At 43.5% G+C, this 13,135-nt stretch overlaps 4 protein-coding genes across 5 annotated transcripts in view; 1 reads left to right on the forward strand and 3 right to left on the reverse strand.

Moving 5' to 3' along the window:
• Positions 1-59: 59 nt before the first annotated feature.
• On the reverse strand, positions 60-3,740 carry LOC124954055 (protein APCDD1-like). The gene is made up of 5 exons (XM_047506336.1): positions 3,556-3,740; positions 2,561-2,702; positions 2,229-2,460; positions 1,676-2,065; positions 60-1,565 (listed from the first exon to the last, which is right to left on the reverse strand). The coding sequence occupies exons 1-5, from the start codon at positions 3,596-3,598 to the stop codon at positions 636-638; spliced, it is 1,737 nt and encodes a 578-aa protein (XP_047362292.1). The 5' UTR covers positions 3,599-3,740; the 3' UTR covers positions 60-635.
• Positions 3,741-4,991: 1,251 nt separating this feature from the next.
• The window catches only part of LOC124954020 (3-phosphoinositide-dependent protein kinase 1), a 149,812-nt gene continuing 141,668 nt past the window's right edge, over positions 4,992-13,135 (forward strand). The window contains exon 1 of one of the 2 annotated variants that reach the window (XM_047506260.1): positions 4,992-5,103. In XM_047506260.1, coding sequence (XP_047362216.1) covers positions 5,080-5,103 — 24 coding nt within the window. In that variant the 5' untranslated portion in view covers positions 4,992-5,079. The remainder of the gene's footprint in view (positions 5,104-13,135) is intronic. The other variant, XM_047506270.1, reaches the window with a different exon arrangement.
• The window catches only part of LOC124954101, a 28,691-nt gene continuing 22,975 nt past the window's right edge, over positions 7,420-13,135 (reverse strand). Inside the window, exon 2 of the mRNA XM_047506494.1 lies at positions 7,420-7,979. Within this exon, the coding sequence (XP_047362450.1) occupies positions 7,662-7,979 (318 nt within the window). The 3' untranslated portion in view covers positions 7,420-7,661. The remainder of the gene's footprint in view (positions 7,980-13,135) is intronic.
• Positions 8,100-11,364, reverse strand: LOC124954076. The gene is made up of 4 exons (XM_047506420.1): positions 9,549-11,364; positions 9,294-9,492; positions 9,111-9,203; positions 8,100-8,785 (listed from the first exon to the last, which is right to left on the reverse strand). Exons 1-4 carry the CDS (start codon positions 9,668-9,670, stop codon positions 8,519-8,521), a joined length of 681 nt encoding a protein of 226 aa, XP_047362376.1. The 5' UTR covers positions 9,671-11,364; the 3' UTR covers positions 8,100-8,518.

The following is a 13,135-nucleotide window of genomic DNA, read 5'->3' on the forward strand; positions in this document are numbered from 1 at the left end:
AGATAAGGAAAATACGTATATTTGATGAAAAATATCTAAAATGATATAAAAGAACACTGTCGGATTTATTTCTTTATTAGTTTCTTATTAGTATTAGCATTATTCTTGCTTGAAGACAGCCGAGATAATAGGCTATTTAAACTATAATATACCATATACTTATTCTTATACACACATACACGCACGCACGCATGCACGCACGCACGCACGCACGCACGCACGCACGCACGCACCCTCGCACGCACACGAAGGAAAGAAAGAGAAAAAAAAATAATCGTAATATTATGTATATACAAATTATGTACAAGATTCAGAAGGAAACCTCAACTCATCAGGTTTGTCTCACTCGGCGAGGCCAAAAGGATTGTACTTTGAATCACTGCTTGATATCGTTCGTTCACCAAAGCTTTTCATTATTTCTTATAAATATTCTCGAGTATTTCTTTTATCTTTTTTCTCTCTTCTTTCCGTTTCTTTTTCCCATTTTATCCTACGAACGATATCCTTGAAACGAGTGGAAGCTAAGTAGATACATACTAAAGTAGGTACATACTGTGTATTCGCGTACATCTAATAAGTACATACGACGCTAAACTTTCTTAAATTTAACGGACAATCAAAATTATATCACAAAATTATAATAGAAGACTGTCTGTTCGGTAAAAATAATGGAAAAAGAAAAGGACGAACACGGTCAAGTGGACGGATGTCCGATTGAGTGAAATTGCCGAAGAAGCAAGTCCATATTTAAGCCCTAGGCTTTTCCTAAGATATACTCTTAATCTAGGATTGCGCGAATTCGTTGATCCGCATTGACGAAGCGGCATATCCCAAATGTCGTCATCTCTCGGACTTAATCGCAGGATGTATTGACCCGACCAACTAACGCCAATTTTGGCCCTTAATCGAAGAGTGGATGGCGCTTCTATGGCTAGAGGAACGCAATTACTGGGCCATAAGGTAAGAGGTTTGCCTGCCTCTTTGCCAGCACATCGGTCAACTATCGACATATCTCCTGGAACGAGGACGCTCTCGGCTACGTGAAGGTCCAACTCCGTCGTCCCGGAGGGTGTACCCGAGGATGTCTCCGCGCTCGTTACGACCTCTTCGTGTTTCTTATTGCCCCTGAGCATAGCGGCAAATGATTCGATCATCGAAGGTCGAGCGTTTCGAAAGAGATGACGATACGCCCCATCCATACTTCTTCTCGATCTATCCTTTAGCCTGTCCATCGAAGGATACCAAGATAATTGAAATAGTTTCGCATTATCTTTTTCGCGTTTATATCTTCCGGCACGTTGCACGTAGCTTCCTGCCGCAGTGATCGAGTAAGAGAAAATGATACATCGTGGATCTAAATGATAATCCCAACGACCTGTCCAAAGTTTGTCACCGGAATAAATTTTCACGCGTCGTCGAGACCATAGACCACCTTTGACGCTCTCGCATTGAGAGCTTATCCAGGAACCACCGAGCAACGCTGGAAGTGGCGCTACCTCGTGTAACAGAGGTGGATTATATTCCGTTCCTCGGAATATACTACCGCAGATCGGACATTCGCTTGTCTAAAATTTGTAAATGAACGTTGGAAGAGAGAGAGAGAGAGAGAGAGAGAGAGAGAGAGAGAGAGAGAGAGCCAACTTACAATTTGTAGAAAACATGAGCATATACTTACGGTATCCATGCGGATTAACATGGTAGATTGTAACGACGTGGCTCGACGAATCCATGGAGATTGAACGTTCGGTGGCACGTTTGCAAGCGCCAATTCGACTTTCGATTTAACGTTTGAACCAGGCACAACGTATTTCTGATCGAACTCTTTCTTTTGCACTCTTAGCATACTCAATTCGTCGAACTCGATTCCAAGCGTTTCCAAACAGTCTATCGCTTTTCCTTTTTTCGAGAAAGGATAACTTTGAAGCGAATTATATCTTGGACCGTACCAGGAAGGAGATTCGAATTGACGATGAAGACGCTCGTAAATTGGTTGAGCCACGTACGGACGCCATTTAGGTTGTAGGCTACAAGTGACGTTTAATCTATGCCCAAATTTATTCGCGATCTGTGTGTGAAACGTCGCGAATAACAGGAGAGTTGGCAAATTAAAGGAGCTTATGGATCTCCTTTGATTATTCTAATGCACCATATATGGTACTCCATATATGGTACTCCATATCGTGCATTAGAATAATCTAATTGTAATAGATATTTCTCGTTTATATTACCTGACGATTCAATGGTACAATATGAACAATGTCTATGTGAAATTTGGTATCAGTCGCACCAGGTATCAACGCGGATGGTAAACCAAGTTGGATGGATCCACGTGCTACTACGGTGTGCGTTGCTATGCTACAAGATTCTTCGGCATAGTGATAGCGCAGCAACAAGAACGTGCCGTTTTCGAAAAATGTATACTTTCGAATGATATATTCTGGACCGGCGCGTACTTCGCATCTAAGAGAAAGGTATTCGCTACATGGATCTTTGATACCAGAGGATTTTTATCGATTTTATGCTAACGTATATCGTTTTATAAGAAAAAACGCAAACTCACTCTTGAGACGACCATGTATAGCGTAGCCTAGTTAGACTGTCATCTTCTATTATGGCCCGATCTTCTCGGACGACCTTCTTGATAGCTGCCTCACACTGATCCTCGCCGTTTTCCGATCTCCATGTGGTCGCCTGAGAAATGCCTGAGAAATAACAGAATCGATAATATAATTAAAATGATCTCGAATTAAACGAAAAAGGATCAGTTTGCCCTGTTACAGTTAACTCCAACGAATAATAAATTTTAGATAAAAGGGAAGGTTAGGTTAAGTTGGGGGGTTGCGCGTTCATCGATAGAATTTGCTCGAATATCACCCGGTATACCGAGGAATACCGAGGAATACCGGGTAAGCGTCAATAGGGGGCGCGGACGAATAGGTTGAAAAGGCCGCAATTCCTTTAGAATGCGATCCTTCAGAAATCTGAACGACAAGATCCTTTATTCGGTGAAAAAAGATATCCTTTTAAGTAACGCTTTCTTTTTTCACGCTGTTCTATTAGAGTTCGGATCTAACTGCGTAAACAAATTGTCTGTCGAAACAATCAATTCGGGAATTTACAAAAATCTATCTAGCGTTGCGAGAGATTAACAACGAGTTTAAGAAGTCAATAGAGAGAAAAGTTGTCGCGGCTGCTTAACATTCGATCGCTTTTGCTTCACCCTTCGAGGTTGGTCGTCAGCGTCTATCCTTTCATTGTTATCGTTTCGATTGGTATTCCAGTCGAATCGAATCTCGACTCGACGATAATCACGTCGGCGGATACGATGCGTGCAGTTATGCGTCGTCTTCGCTTTTCGTATATGTTATTCGTACGGAGACGCGTTACAAGATCTTTGAATACTTATGTACCTTGTTCCCGGAAAATTTACTATGCTATCACAAACGCTAAGATACAAACGATTAAAAAAGTCATTTTGATGGAAAATACTAAATGCGCTGAAAAGTTACGAGCCAAGGTGACCGAATGAGCGTAAAAAAAGATATTAGTACGTACCAAAGATTATTAGTGGAGTAAGGAGCTTAATTATCCGAAACATCCTTGTGTTTGTGTGTGTGCGTGTGTGTGCGTTTGTGTGTTCTATGGGGAACGTTATTATCGAAAACCTTATTTTAAAATATTAAGCTATTTGATGTCTCGAAGGACGACGTTTTTATTTATTAGCGACGAAAGTTTCACTATTCGTACTTTTCAGAGAATACTCTCTCTGGCCGACCTACCCCAAGATTATATAGTCTTGTCCCCACTCTCTCTCTCTCTGTCTCTCTCTCTCTCTCTCTCTCTCTCTCTCTCTTGCTCGCTCTCTCATTCTCTTTCTTTCTCTTGTTCATGACCCTGCGTTGATCTGGGCCCGAAGAAGATATCTCGAAGGCAAAAATTATTCTCCTTTTCGTAGGAAAACTTTTTCGAGGAGCCCCGTTACGTTCGAGGGTTACGTTTCCTTGCTTTTTTTTCCTCGTCTGGTGGGCCATTCGCGTATATGAAAAAGAGAAGAAAAGAAACAAAGAAAAACAAATCGTTGGATAGCGGATTTGTCATCTTAGTATTAAGAAACAAACTCGAGCGTCGCTAGATAGAAATGAGAAAAAGTTGCGTTTACCTTTTATTGCGGCGAGGTCTCATTGTGCCTACGTACCCTCGGCTTTTCGGCAGTCATCGTAGGTGGCCAATAGTAGATTGAGAAATCTGCCTTATTGGGTGGGCAAAAGGGCAAAGAAAAACATCTGCTCCTTTGGAAGAATTTAACGCTTGTTTAGAATTTTCTCCAACATCTTTTTCTTCCTCTCTCACCTATATACATAGCATACACGTATGCATAGGTGCACACATATAGATCACCGTAGAGAGAGTCCTGCGATAAATAACAGATCGGGGACAAAGTTAATTTTTTACGAATGGCCGTAAAAGATAAATACGGTCAAATGGAATATTTCTATAGAAAAAGGTCAGCTTGTGTAAGAGAACTTTAAAGGAAAGCTAATACGATAAATATATCGAATTTTCATTGAAAATTTCATTAATTAGTTTGAAATTGATTCGCGCACAAGACATTATCGCTGAAGGAATTGTAATTAACGCTTGTCGATTATAAATTAAATTAATTATCCGATATTTCTTTAATATGTGAAATAATTTAGGCAAAGTATATCGCGATCGTTTTAGTTTATCATAAATCGCAACGTTTTCATAAATTCTCTATCGACGATAAGGTCGATCGCGTTATTAACGACGACAGAGAATGATTTTAATCTTAACCGTGGGATGAAAGGAAAGTACGGTAGCGCGCTTCGTTTTCAAACTATTCCGCGTGTACGTTTGATCGTTCGAAGATCGATCGCAGGATGGCACCAGGAGTCTCTGCGGTGGGAAAAATTCGAGCGATCGACGTCGCCGTCCGAAACCATGATGGCCGAGGCAGCGTTTGCTATTTCGAGGAGGGTAACGCGAGTGTGTGTCCTCTTTATCGAGTGTTAAATCAAGCGAGAAGCTCCCGAGCCCGGCGAAAGCATCCTTTAAAGAATGACCGACGGTCCGTCGCCACTCGTGAGTAATGACAATCTTTATTAAGATTTTTATAAGACGGTGCTCTCGAGGAGGATCGGTCTCTCGTTAGGTTATATTCAGATTTTTTTCAGACTCCTCTATATTCTTACGTCGAACGATCGAACTGCGCTAACGTTTGACTATAGACGATTAAAGCGTAGAATCCTAATGGATTTCGCGAAGGAAGGAAGAAAGATAAAAGTGTAAGAAATTGTTCGACGATGAGCGAATTGGCAAATTGATCTGCATCTGGCCGTTCTCGATTATTGTCCTTCGTGAAGCGCGCGCGCGCGCGCGCACGAGAGAGAGAGAGAGAGAGAGAGATTCGCGATGCATACGATACGATATCAAAAGTTTGAACGCGCATACGCGAGCCGCAGGTTCATTGGCCGTCAGCCGATTGACGTCATTGCTTGACAGCGACTGTCACCTGTTCGGACCGTTGCGCCTCGTTCGGCCCGTGACGTCATTGCGCCGCGATGATGCAATCGAGCGTTGCAATCTCCGTTCTTCCAAGCGAGCGAATAGGAAGGATTATTCGCGGGCGCTTCTCTTATGGCTCTGGATTACCTTTCAATATCTCGCCTAATCTTCCAACGAACTTTGTCGAATTACGTCCTAACGATCGAATATATATCTTCGTACGATCTAAATCTTTTGACTTTAGATAGGCATGCAATCCATTGGATTAATAAAAAAAGATAAGCGATCAAACTTATCGAGAGATATTATTTTAGTTTCATTTATGGTATCGAGACTAGACAGAGATTTAAAATGTCGACTCGACTAAGTCGGAATACATGATATATAAGGTGGTCGAAGTGTTTTTTACCAGATGGCGCCACGTGTATGATATTATACCTGTATGTATTATAATACGGAGATAATGCGTTCGATATTTGAAACTATTTTAAAAGCTTCGTAGTTTGCTCGTATACGAATAGGTTTACGTCAACAAAACGGGCGTAGAAACGATCGCGTAATCAAAATTTATGTATGAGACGACATTTGAAAGATATTTGACGTTAGCGCGAGATAGCGTTTAGTGCGTCATCCGCGAGCGTAGGCGCGGATTCCGTGTAGGTGAAGTTGTCATCGCATCCGGAATAGCATCGACGCGCGCGCGCGCGCGCGCGCGTTCAGGCTGACATCATTTCGACGGAATAATTTTATATTTGTTTCATATAAGTGTTCCATATATGAAAAAATGCGGTCGATGACTCATTGTCAGGTTCGAACGATCAGCGCCAATGACGTATCGCATTTTTTCTCCCGTCAACTTGTCGTAGAGTGATCCTAGCAGAGATGTCTTTAGCAAAGTACGCGCAATACGAGATGGAAATGTAATTTTGGACACGAACGCGTCTTATTCTTATTCCGAAGGACTATCTTAAATAATGCGAAACCCGTATGTATGACGTATACGAGGTGTAATTGCAAGGAACGCCTGAAAATGACACCGAATGATTCAGACTTCCTCTCTCTCTCTCTTCTTCCTTATGTCCACGCACGCTCCGTTCACGTCGATTCCACGTACACTAGATCTGCATGTTAAGTTAAATTGGCTTGGAGAGAACCGAAGCGTGCGCGCGCTCTCTCTACTGTGGAACATACATTCTCTCTCTCTCTCTCTCTCTCTCTGCTTTCTTATATGGTTCACGTAAGTACCAACGAATAGCTAGAACGGATGGATATAATAGAGGAGAGACGAGCGCGCGCGCCCCGTGTAGGATAAGTGCGCCTACTCGACGAGGTCCTACTACTAAGTATCCATTTGCATATATCAAATTATGTCGAAGAAGACGCGCGATCCAAATGGAAGGCGCGGCATCTCTAACTGATCGCGATCATTCGCATTGGTCCAAGATGTTACGCTTCTTCTCCTCCTTTCTTTTGAAATTCCGCTCTTACGTTTATGCACCAGCGAAATTCCGAAAGAATATGATAATCGCGCGATGCGCTCTTTCGAGATATCGGGATTAAGGATAATTAACTGGTAAATACTTAAAGAAACACTTAGAGACTTCGTTAAGCGCAGTCGTTCGAGTCCAAGCCATCGGTGCCGACTTTGCCAGTACCGTCGCTCGTGATCCGATTAGCCAAGTTAATGGATAGAAATAATCGCCTTTTCGCTAAATGGAACGACGTGTCCGTATACGTAGTAATGCGTATATTACGTAGAAGAGTCTTTGTTCCTTATGCCAAGTATCACGTCGAGTCTCTCATGAGAAATTTCTTAAACGTCCTGTGCGAAATTATATATGATATTAGGAAACGATTAGACGATGACATATTAAAATATATTAGTTCCTTTATTTACATTGGCTCTTTTACATTTCTTTTTTAAATCTTCGAGATCCGGCTCGAAGGATTGCTAACGTTAGATCTAACGAGAACGTCCTGCCTAGATGTCGATAGTCGAACGGAAAGAGCATAATGATTCGTTAAATAATATCCGACATAATAGATAAATGATCGACCAGATATAAGTGGTATTAAAATGAATAAAAGGTAAGGTGGAATAAGGATAAGTAAGCGATCGATAAGTCAAGCAACCGTCAACAAGCGGCGGAGGGCCACGTAGCCGGCTCGACGTTTCGGAATTTCGCGCATACGTCCGAGGTACCGTAACGGATAGGAAACTGCACGATGTTGATGTCGTAGTCCGTGTTGACGAAAATGGCGTTGACAGACGGTAGGTGAAATTTATTGGCTAGATCGTCCTCTTGAATCTCCCCGGTTATCGGATTCGTATAAGCGCAACGCGTTTTCGCCAAAACGCAGGCAGTAGCGTTGACGAGGAGTTGGCTCAGTTTGACGTCCGTCAAATTGAAGCTTGGAAAGATTCGCAGGGCCTCGCCTACGCACTCACGTAACTGTGGAAAAAGTTGCTCGGAATAGTAGAGGATCGCGCGCCTCGACGCTCTCGTATATCTCATATTTAGGCGCAATATTTAGGCTCCTCTATACACACACACACACACACACACACACACACACACACACACACACATATATATATAACTATGTGTATTATATTTCTTTTTTTTCTTTCTCCTCTTAGCCGCACACAGTGGGAAGATATTATGTACAATGGATCGTTATATCCAACGGGTGTTGTGGTAGCGTCAGGCTTGATGAGCGACGCCTTACGAATAATGAGAGAGAGACGACTTCCTCCAAATGCCTATATTATAAAAGAGATAGAGGCCAAAAAGAAAAGTGTGTCGTTCGTCGTATAAAAGGACTTTTATATACATACATACATACATACATACAGCTTTTTTGTTGTTTATACAATTGCATTCCATGGGATGGGATTATCGTATACCTATCTACACCCCAGCATCTACTTACACGGTGTACGCGTAAGTACGTGAGTACGTACGTATGCGCCTATATACAAGGGGACTTATTACAGTCGGCTCTTGGTGCATGTAATTAAAGCGTCGGAGACAAAAGTTTCTAATTGGGATTTTCGAGGACTTGCAGGATTCGTTCTGGGATCGATGGGCTCTGCTCCGGGTCGTACGGTAATGGAATCGGTGTTTAGTTGTTCTCTGAACGCGCAAACGGCTCTCAAAGTGCGAGGATATATTTTTATTATAAAGCCGGAATTCCTCCTTCGTGCTTTTCGGCCCGTCGTTGTTCCTTCTTCCCTTATGGTTGCGCGTAAAGCGTCCTATACAATATTTACATCGTTCGTCCTTTTAATAGCGTTATCGTTTTCGAGTTGCTCGAGGAAGAAAAAGAAAGTCGTGGAGCGTTCTATTAAGAAGATACGTTCTATTTATGTTTTCGATTTCTTTATCGTATTTCTGATCTCTCTCTCTCTCTCTCTCTCTCTCTCTCTCTCTCTTATTTACATATTATTTTATTCAGAAACTCTGCGACATATGTACAGGTGCGCGCACACAGAATTAAAATTAAACGAAAATAGTCACGTTCGAACGAAGGGAAAAAGAAGCGAGAAGTGAGGAAAAAGAAAGTAGGAGATTGTACGTTACCAGCGTGTCCTTGTTCACTTGCCGAATGCACTCGAGGAAGGTACAGTAGATCGTAACAGGACCGACACGGTTGTTCAAATTATTCGTCGCATTCTGCATGAAGGAACGATTTTATCGAAAACTATAAGATAATAACGTCGAGTTGTGCTCGATTTGTCATCGCTTTCAATATTATTCGCTTACTCTCAGATAGGCTTGGCAGTGACCGTAATCGGTATTATTCAGGTACATGTCCGCGCACGCGGACATTCTCAATAGCAAGGGATATCCCGTTGGTTGATTGCTCGCCCTATAAAAGCAACCGTAACAGGCATCGCGCAGCGTAACGTTGACGCCTTGCGATTCGTTGCACAATTGATTAAGTAACTCGGGGATCCTTACGCTGTAAATTGATATTGATTGTAATGAAAAAAAGTGAGCGAACGAAGACCGACCTACTTTTTTATCGTAGCCAGGGAGCCGAACAACAACTTGGATAAGCCGTCTTGTATCAGAGCATCTCCGTTGTCGAGAAAAGGCGGAGATATCAGGAAAAGGAGGACCACCGGTAACCTCGCCATTGCGGCTTTAACACGCAGAGTTTTGCGGAAAAATCCTGGCTCGGGCCTGTTTTTATACGGTAGATAGGCATCACGCGTCGGACCGCATCGAACCGCGTCGCAAGGACGTCGTACTCTCGTTCGTTCGAACGAGCACAAGATAAACAAATAGGCCGCTCTATTATAATAACGTATTATATCTACGTTGTAAATATTGTGAAAATTAGTTTACCTTCGATAACGGAAGTTTTCGTCCGCTTTGGACGATGTCAAATCGGAGCAGAATTATGCACGGTCGTTCGACGTTATTCGTTCTTCGTTGATTCGTTCGGGCCGATTATGAAACGAAATTTTCATTCTCGCGTGTCCGTGAGAACGCGACATCATCCTGTTGCGAATGGAAAGCCTCGAAGGAAATGCCAGCCGCGAGCTCGCCTTGTTTATTTATCGCTTTTAACTCTGACAGTTACGCATAAGCCGTGTTATTATTTCATGAAAATAGACCGTAAATAGGAGACAGGAGACGGAAGAAAAGGAAAGAACGGGCGCGGGGTTTGTCGCGGATGCGATCCATCGGATGAATTCTTCTCTCTGGCTTGATTATTGCGACGGGAAAATGTCGACGAATACGTGCGTCGACCTGGAAACTCGTATTGCACTTTACCGCTTATAGCGAATAATTTCGCGAATCGTCGATTAATTTTATTCCCTGGTTAAAGTTCCTTTGATAGTTTGCACCGATTATTTCTTCTCGTACGCTCTTCGTTAAGCACTTATTATTAGAACCCGAAAATTGCTCGGAATCCCGTCGTCCGTGTGTGGATGCATTAACTTTGACGATTTGGCTCGTCGTCCATCTAAAAAACATCGGTACTTTCACGTAGGAGATTAGATGAGGAAGAAAAGATGACGGAGAAAGCGCAATAGTGTGGCGCAAAACAAGCGCGAGCCTACGATGCGCTTTTCGCATCGATTTAAACTCGGCTCTTCCTCGTTTTGAATGCCGACTCCCATATGCTTTTAACGATGAGCATTAACACTTATGACACTCACGGATATCGTCGAGCGATGCATTCGAAGTAGAAAATAAGATTGGTAGAAGGAAATGAAAAAGAGCGGAGGGAGGAGGGAATTTGTACTCGTTAAAAGCTTCGTTATACGTATCGATTAAAAGTGCTCCGCTCCCTTGTTTTTACAATGTACATGTGTTTAAGCGTGTCTCGCGCCTATTTGATAAATCTGCTCGCGTTCGTTCGTTCGTTCGTTCGTTCGTTCGTTCGTTCGTTCGTTCGTTCGTTCGTTCGTTCGTTCGTGCACGCCTTACACCGAGTTGCAACACGTATCGGAAATAAGACCAGAGAGGGTGGACTTTGAGAAGTAATTCTGTCTCGTCGTTGTAGGAAATAAATTTTGGTAGATTTGGAATGGATTGGATCGAGTTACCGGTCACCGAACGAAGCCACTTTCGTCGAGAAGCAGAAAGAACGTTGTTGATCGACAACGACGCGCAGCTGTCATCGTCTCTCGGTGTCTCTCAAAGGCTCGCTCGCTCACTCGCTCGCACTCTCTGACATTTTTCTTTTTCGCCCCCAGAGGCAACCTCGCGACGCGACGATGTTTTTAAGAAATCGCCGGGAAAATGCAGCTGTCGTCGCGACGGGCCTGGATATGATGCATGGATTTCTTTGATGTCACGTTAAATCCGCGCGAGTGAAAGAGAACCTCTTAATTGGACGATGCTTTTCTACTGATGCTCCTCGTACGTTCCTTTTCTTTTCTGTTACGAAATTACGAGATCGTCCGATCGTTGAATGTGCAACAAACCTTCGCGCGATAAAAGATTTATTCGCTCGTTGAATGTATCTTTGGTTGTTTAGCAAAAGTCACACGACGTGCCACCGTACATAGTAGCCTTTATCTAGATACTTTCGCAGGGGAGTATACGAGTTTCGAGGGAGTTGGGAAGGAAACTAGGCAGTCTACGAGGCAGCTTACGAGGAGAGACGATGTACCCGCATCTCTGCTATTTATGCGGCAAATGTTCGCTGTAAAGAGAGCCATGGGAGAGGACTTGCTTAAAAACGAGGAACGAGAGAGACAGAGAGAGAGAGAGAGAGAGAGAGAGAGAGAGGGAGGGCTGGGAGAAGTAGGGGAAATTCAAGAAATTCGATGGATACGCGATTGGTTCACACTAGCGGAGTCCTCCTCGAAACTCTTGGCGAACAATAAGGACCACAAGGATTTCTGCAACATCTCGCCTTCTTAGCGTATGCTCTAGGGCATCGTATAGGGCAAGGATATACATATTTTTTCCAAGCGTCTGCTCTTATGGAATAGTTCGCGCGCGGCAACCCTCGACCGAAAAAGCCCGGCTGCTTGCTCGAGCTCGTTTCAGACTTACGGATCGTTAGCTTTACGAAAGCGAGACCCCTTCGTGCTCTTTCCTACCTTCTCTCTCCTTCCCGCCTGCTATCGACGAGTATCGTAAGAAATTAGCGGTGTAACGTACGCCGCGATAAAAATCAGTTGGTTGCGCGAAAGGTCGCACGAATCGTTCCCGAGAGAGAGAGAGGGAGAGAGAGAGAGAGAGAGAGAATACGATCGCTGGAGGAAAGCGCACATTATCGTTACCGTATCGTTAGATATTCCCATCGACATCGACCGTCCTTCGATTATTCCTCCGGCAATGGTCGAATATCGATTGGAAATTCGACGGTAGGGCGATCGTACGAACCGATTACTCGCTCGAGAAGAATAATAGATAAGAATAATGCGCGATCCTTCCTTATTGTTAGCTCTTTGAGACTCATGGTACTCGTTGGGCCATGGTTGAAAGGGTTAACGGCCGTATCAACATTCCTATTCCTTTTTTTTCGGTTCGGCTCCCCTTACTACTTTTGCCACTTGCTTCGTTCCTAAGTTGAACGTCGCGTGGGTATCGTATTACGGAAAAAACGCATATTCTCGGCAATGCAAATGTCGTGGCGATCGGTGTGCGTGACAAATGTAAGCTCGCGACACTTTTGAGAAGCCGAGAATACGCTCGTTAATTTTAACGACCCCATCGAAGCGATGCTTGTATATATCTACAGAGACACCCACACGCCGCCTCCGTCCGCACTCGTTTCTCCTCGTTTCGCGTCGATTCTGTCGTACCAATTGCCGCTGCCGATGCGTCACAACCTTGCGTCAAGTCCGTGTCAGGGCCCTACGTTTCAATCGCGATGCCTCGATCGTGATACGATCCTTAACATATCCGAGTACACTTACCCACTTAGATAAATCTTAGGACGCGCTCTTCTTTCTTTCTCGTTAACACGCGGGAGAACTTTACGTACCACTTATACCTGAGCCGCATGATGGCGTGCCTCGGAGCCGCTTAAATCCCTATAATTAGGAAACAAGAAAAAAAGGACAGATAGAAGAGGAGAGCGGAGGGAAATCGGGTGGAACTGCGACATCATGGCATCGTGACACGTGTCTCAC

This window comes from Vespa velutina, chromosome 1 (assembly GCF_912470025.1).
Source record: "Vespa velutina chromosome 1, iVesVel2.1, whole genome shotgun sequence".
NCBI classification, from domain to species: domain Eukaryota; kingdom Metazoa; phylum Arthropoda; class Insecta; order Hymenoptera; family Vespidae; genus Vespa; species Vespa velutina.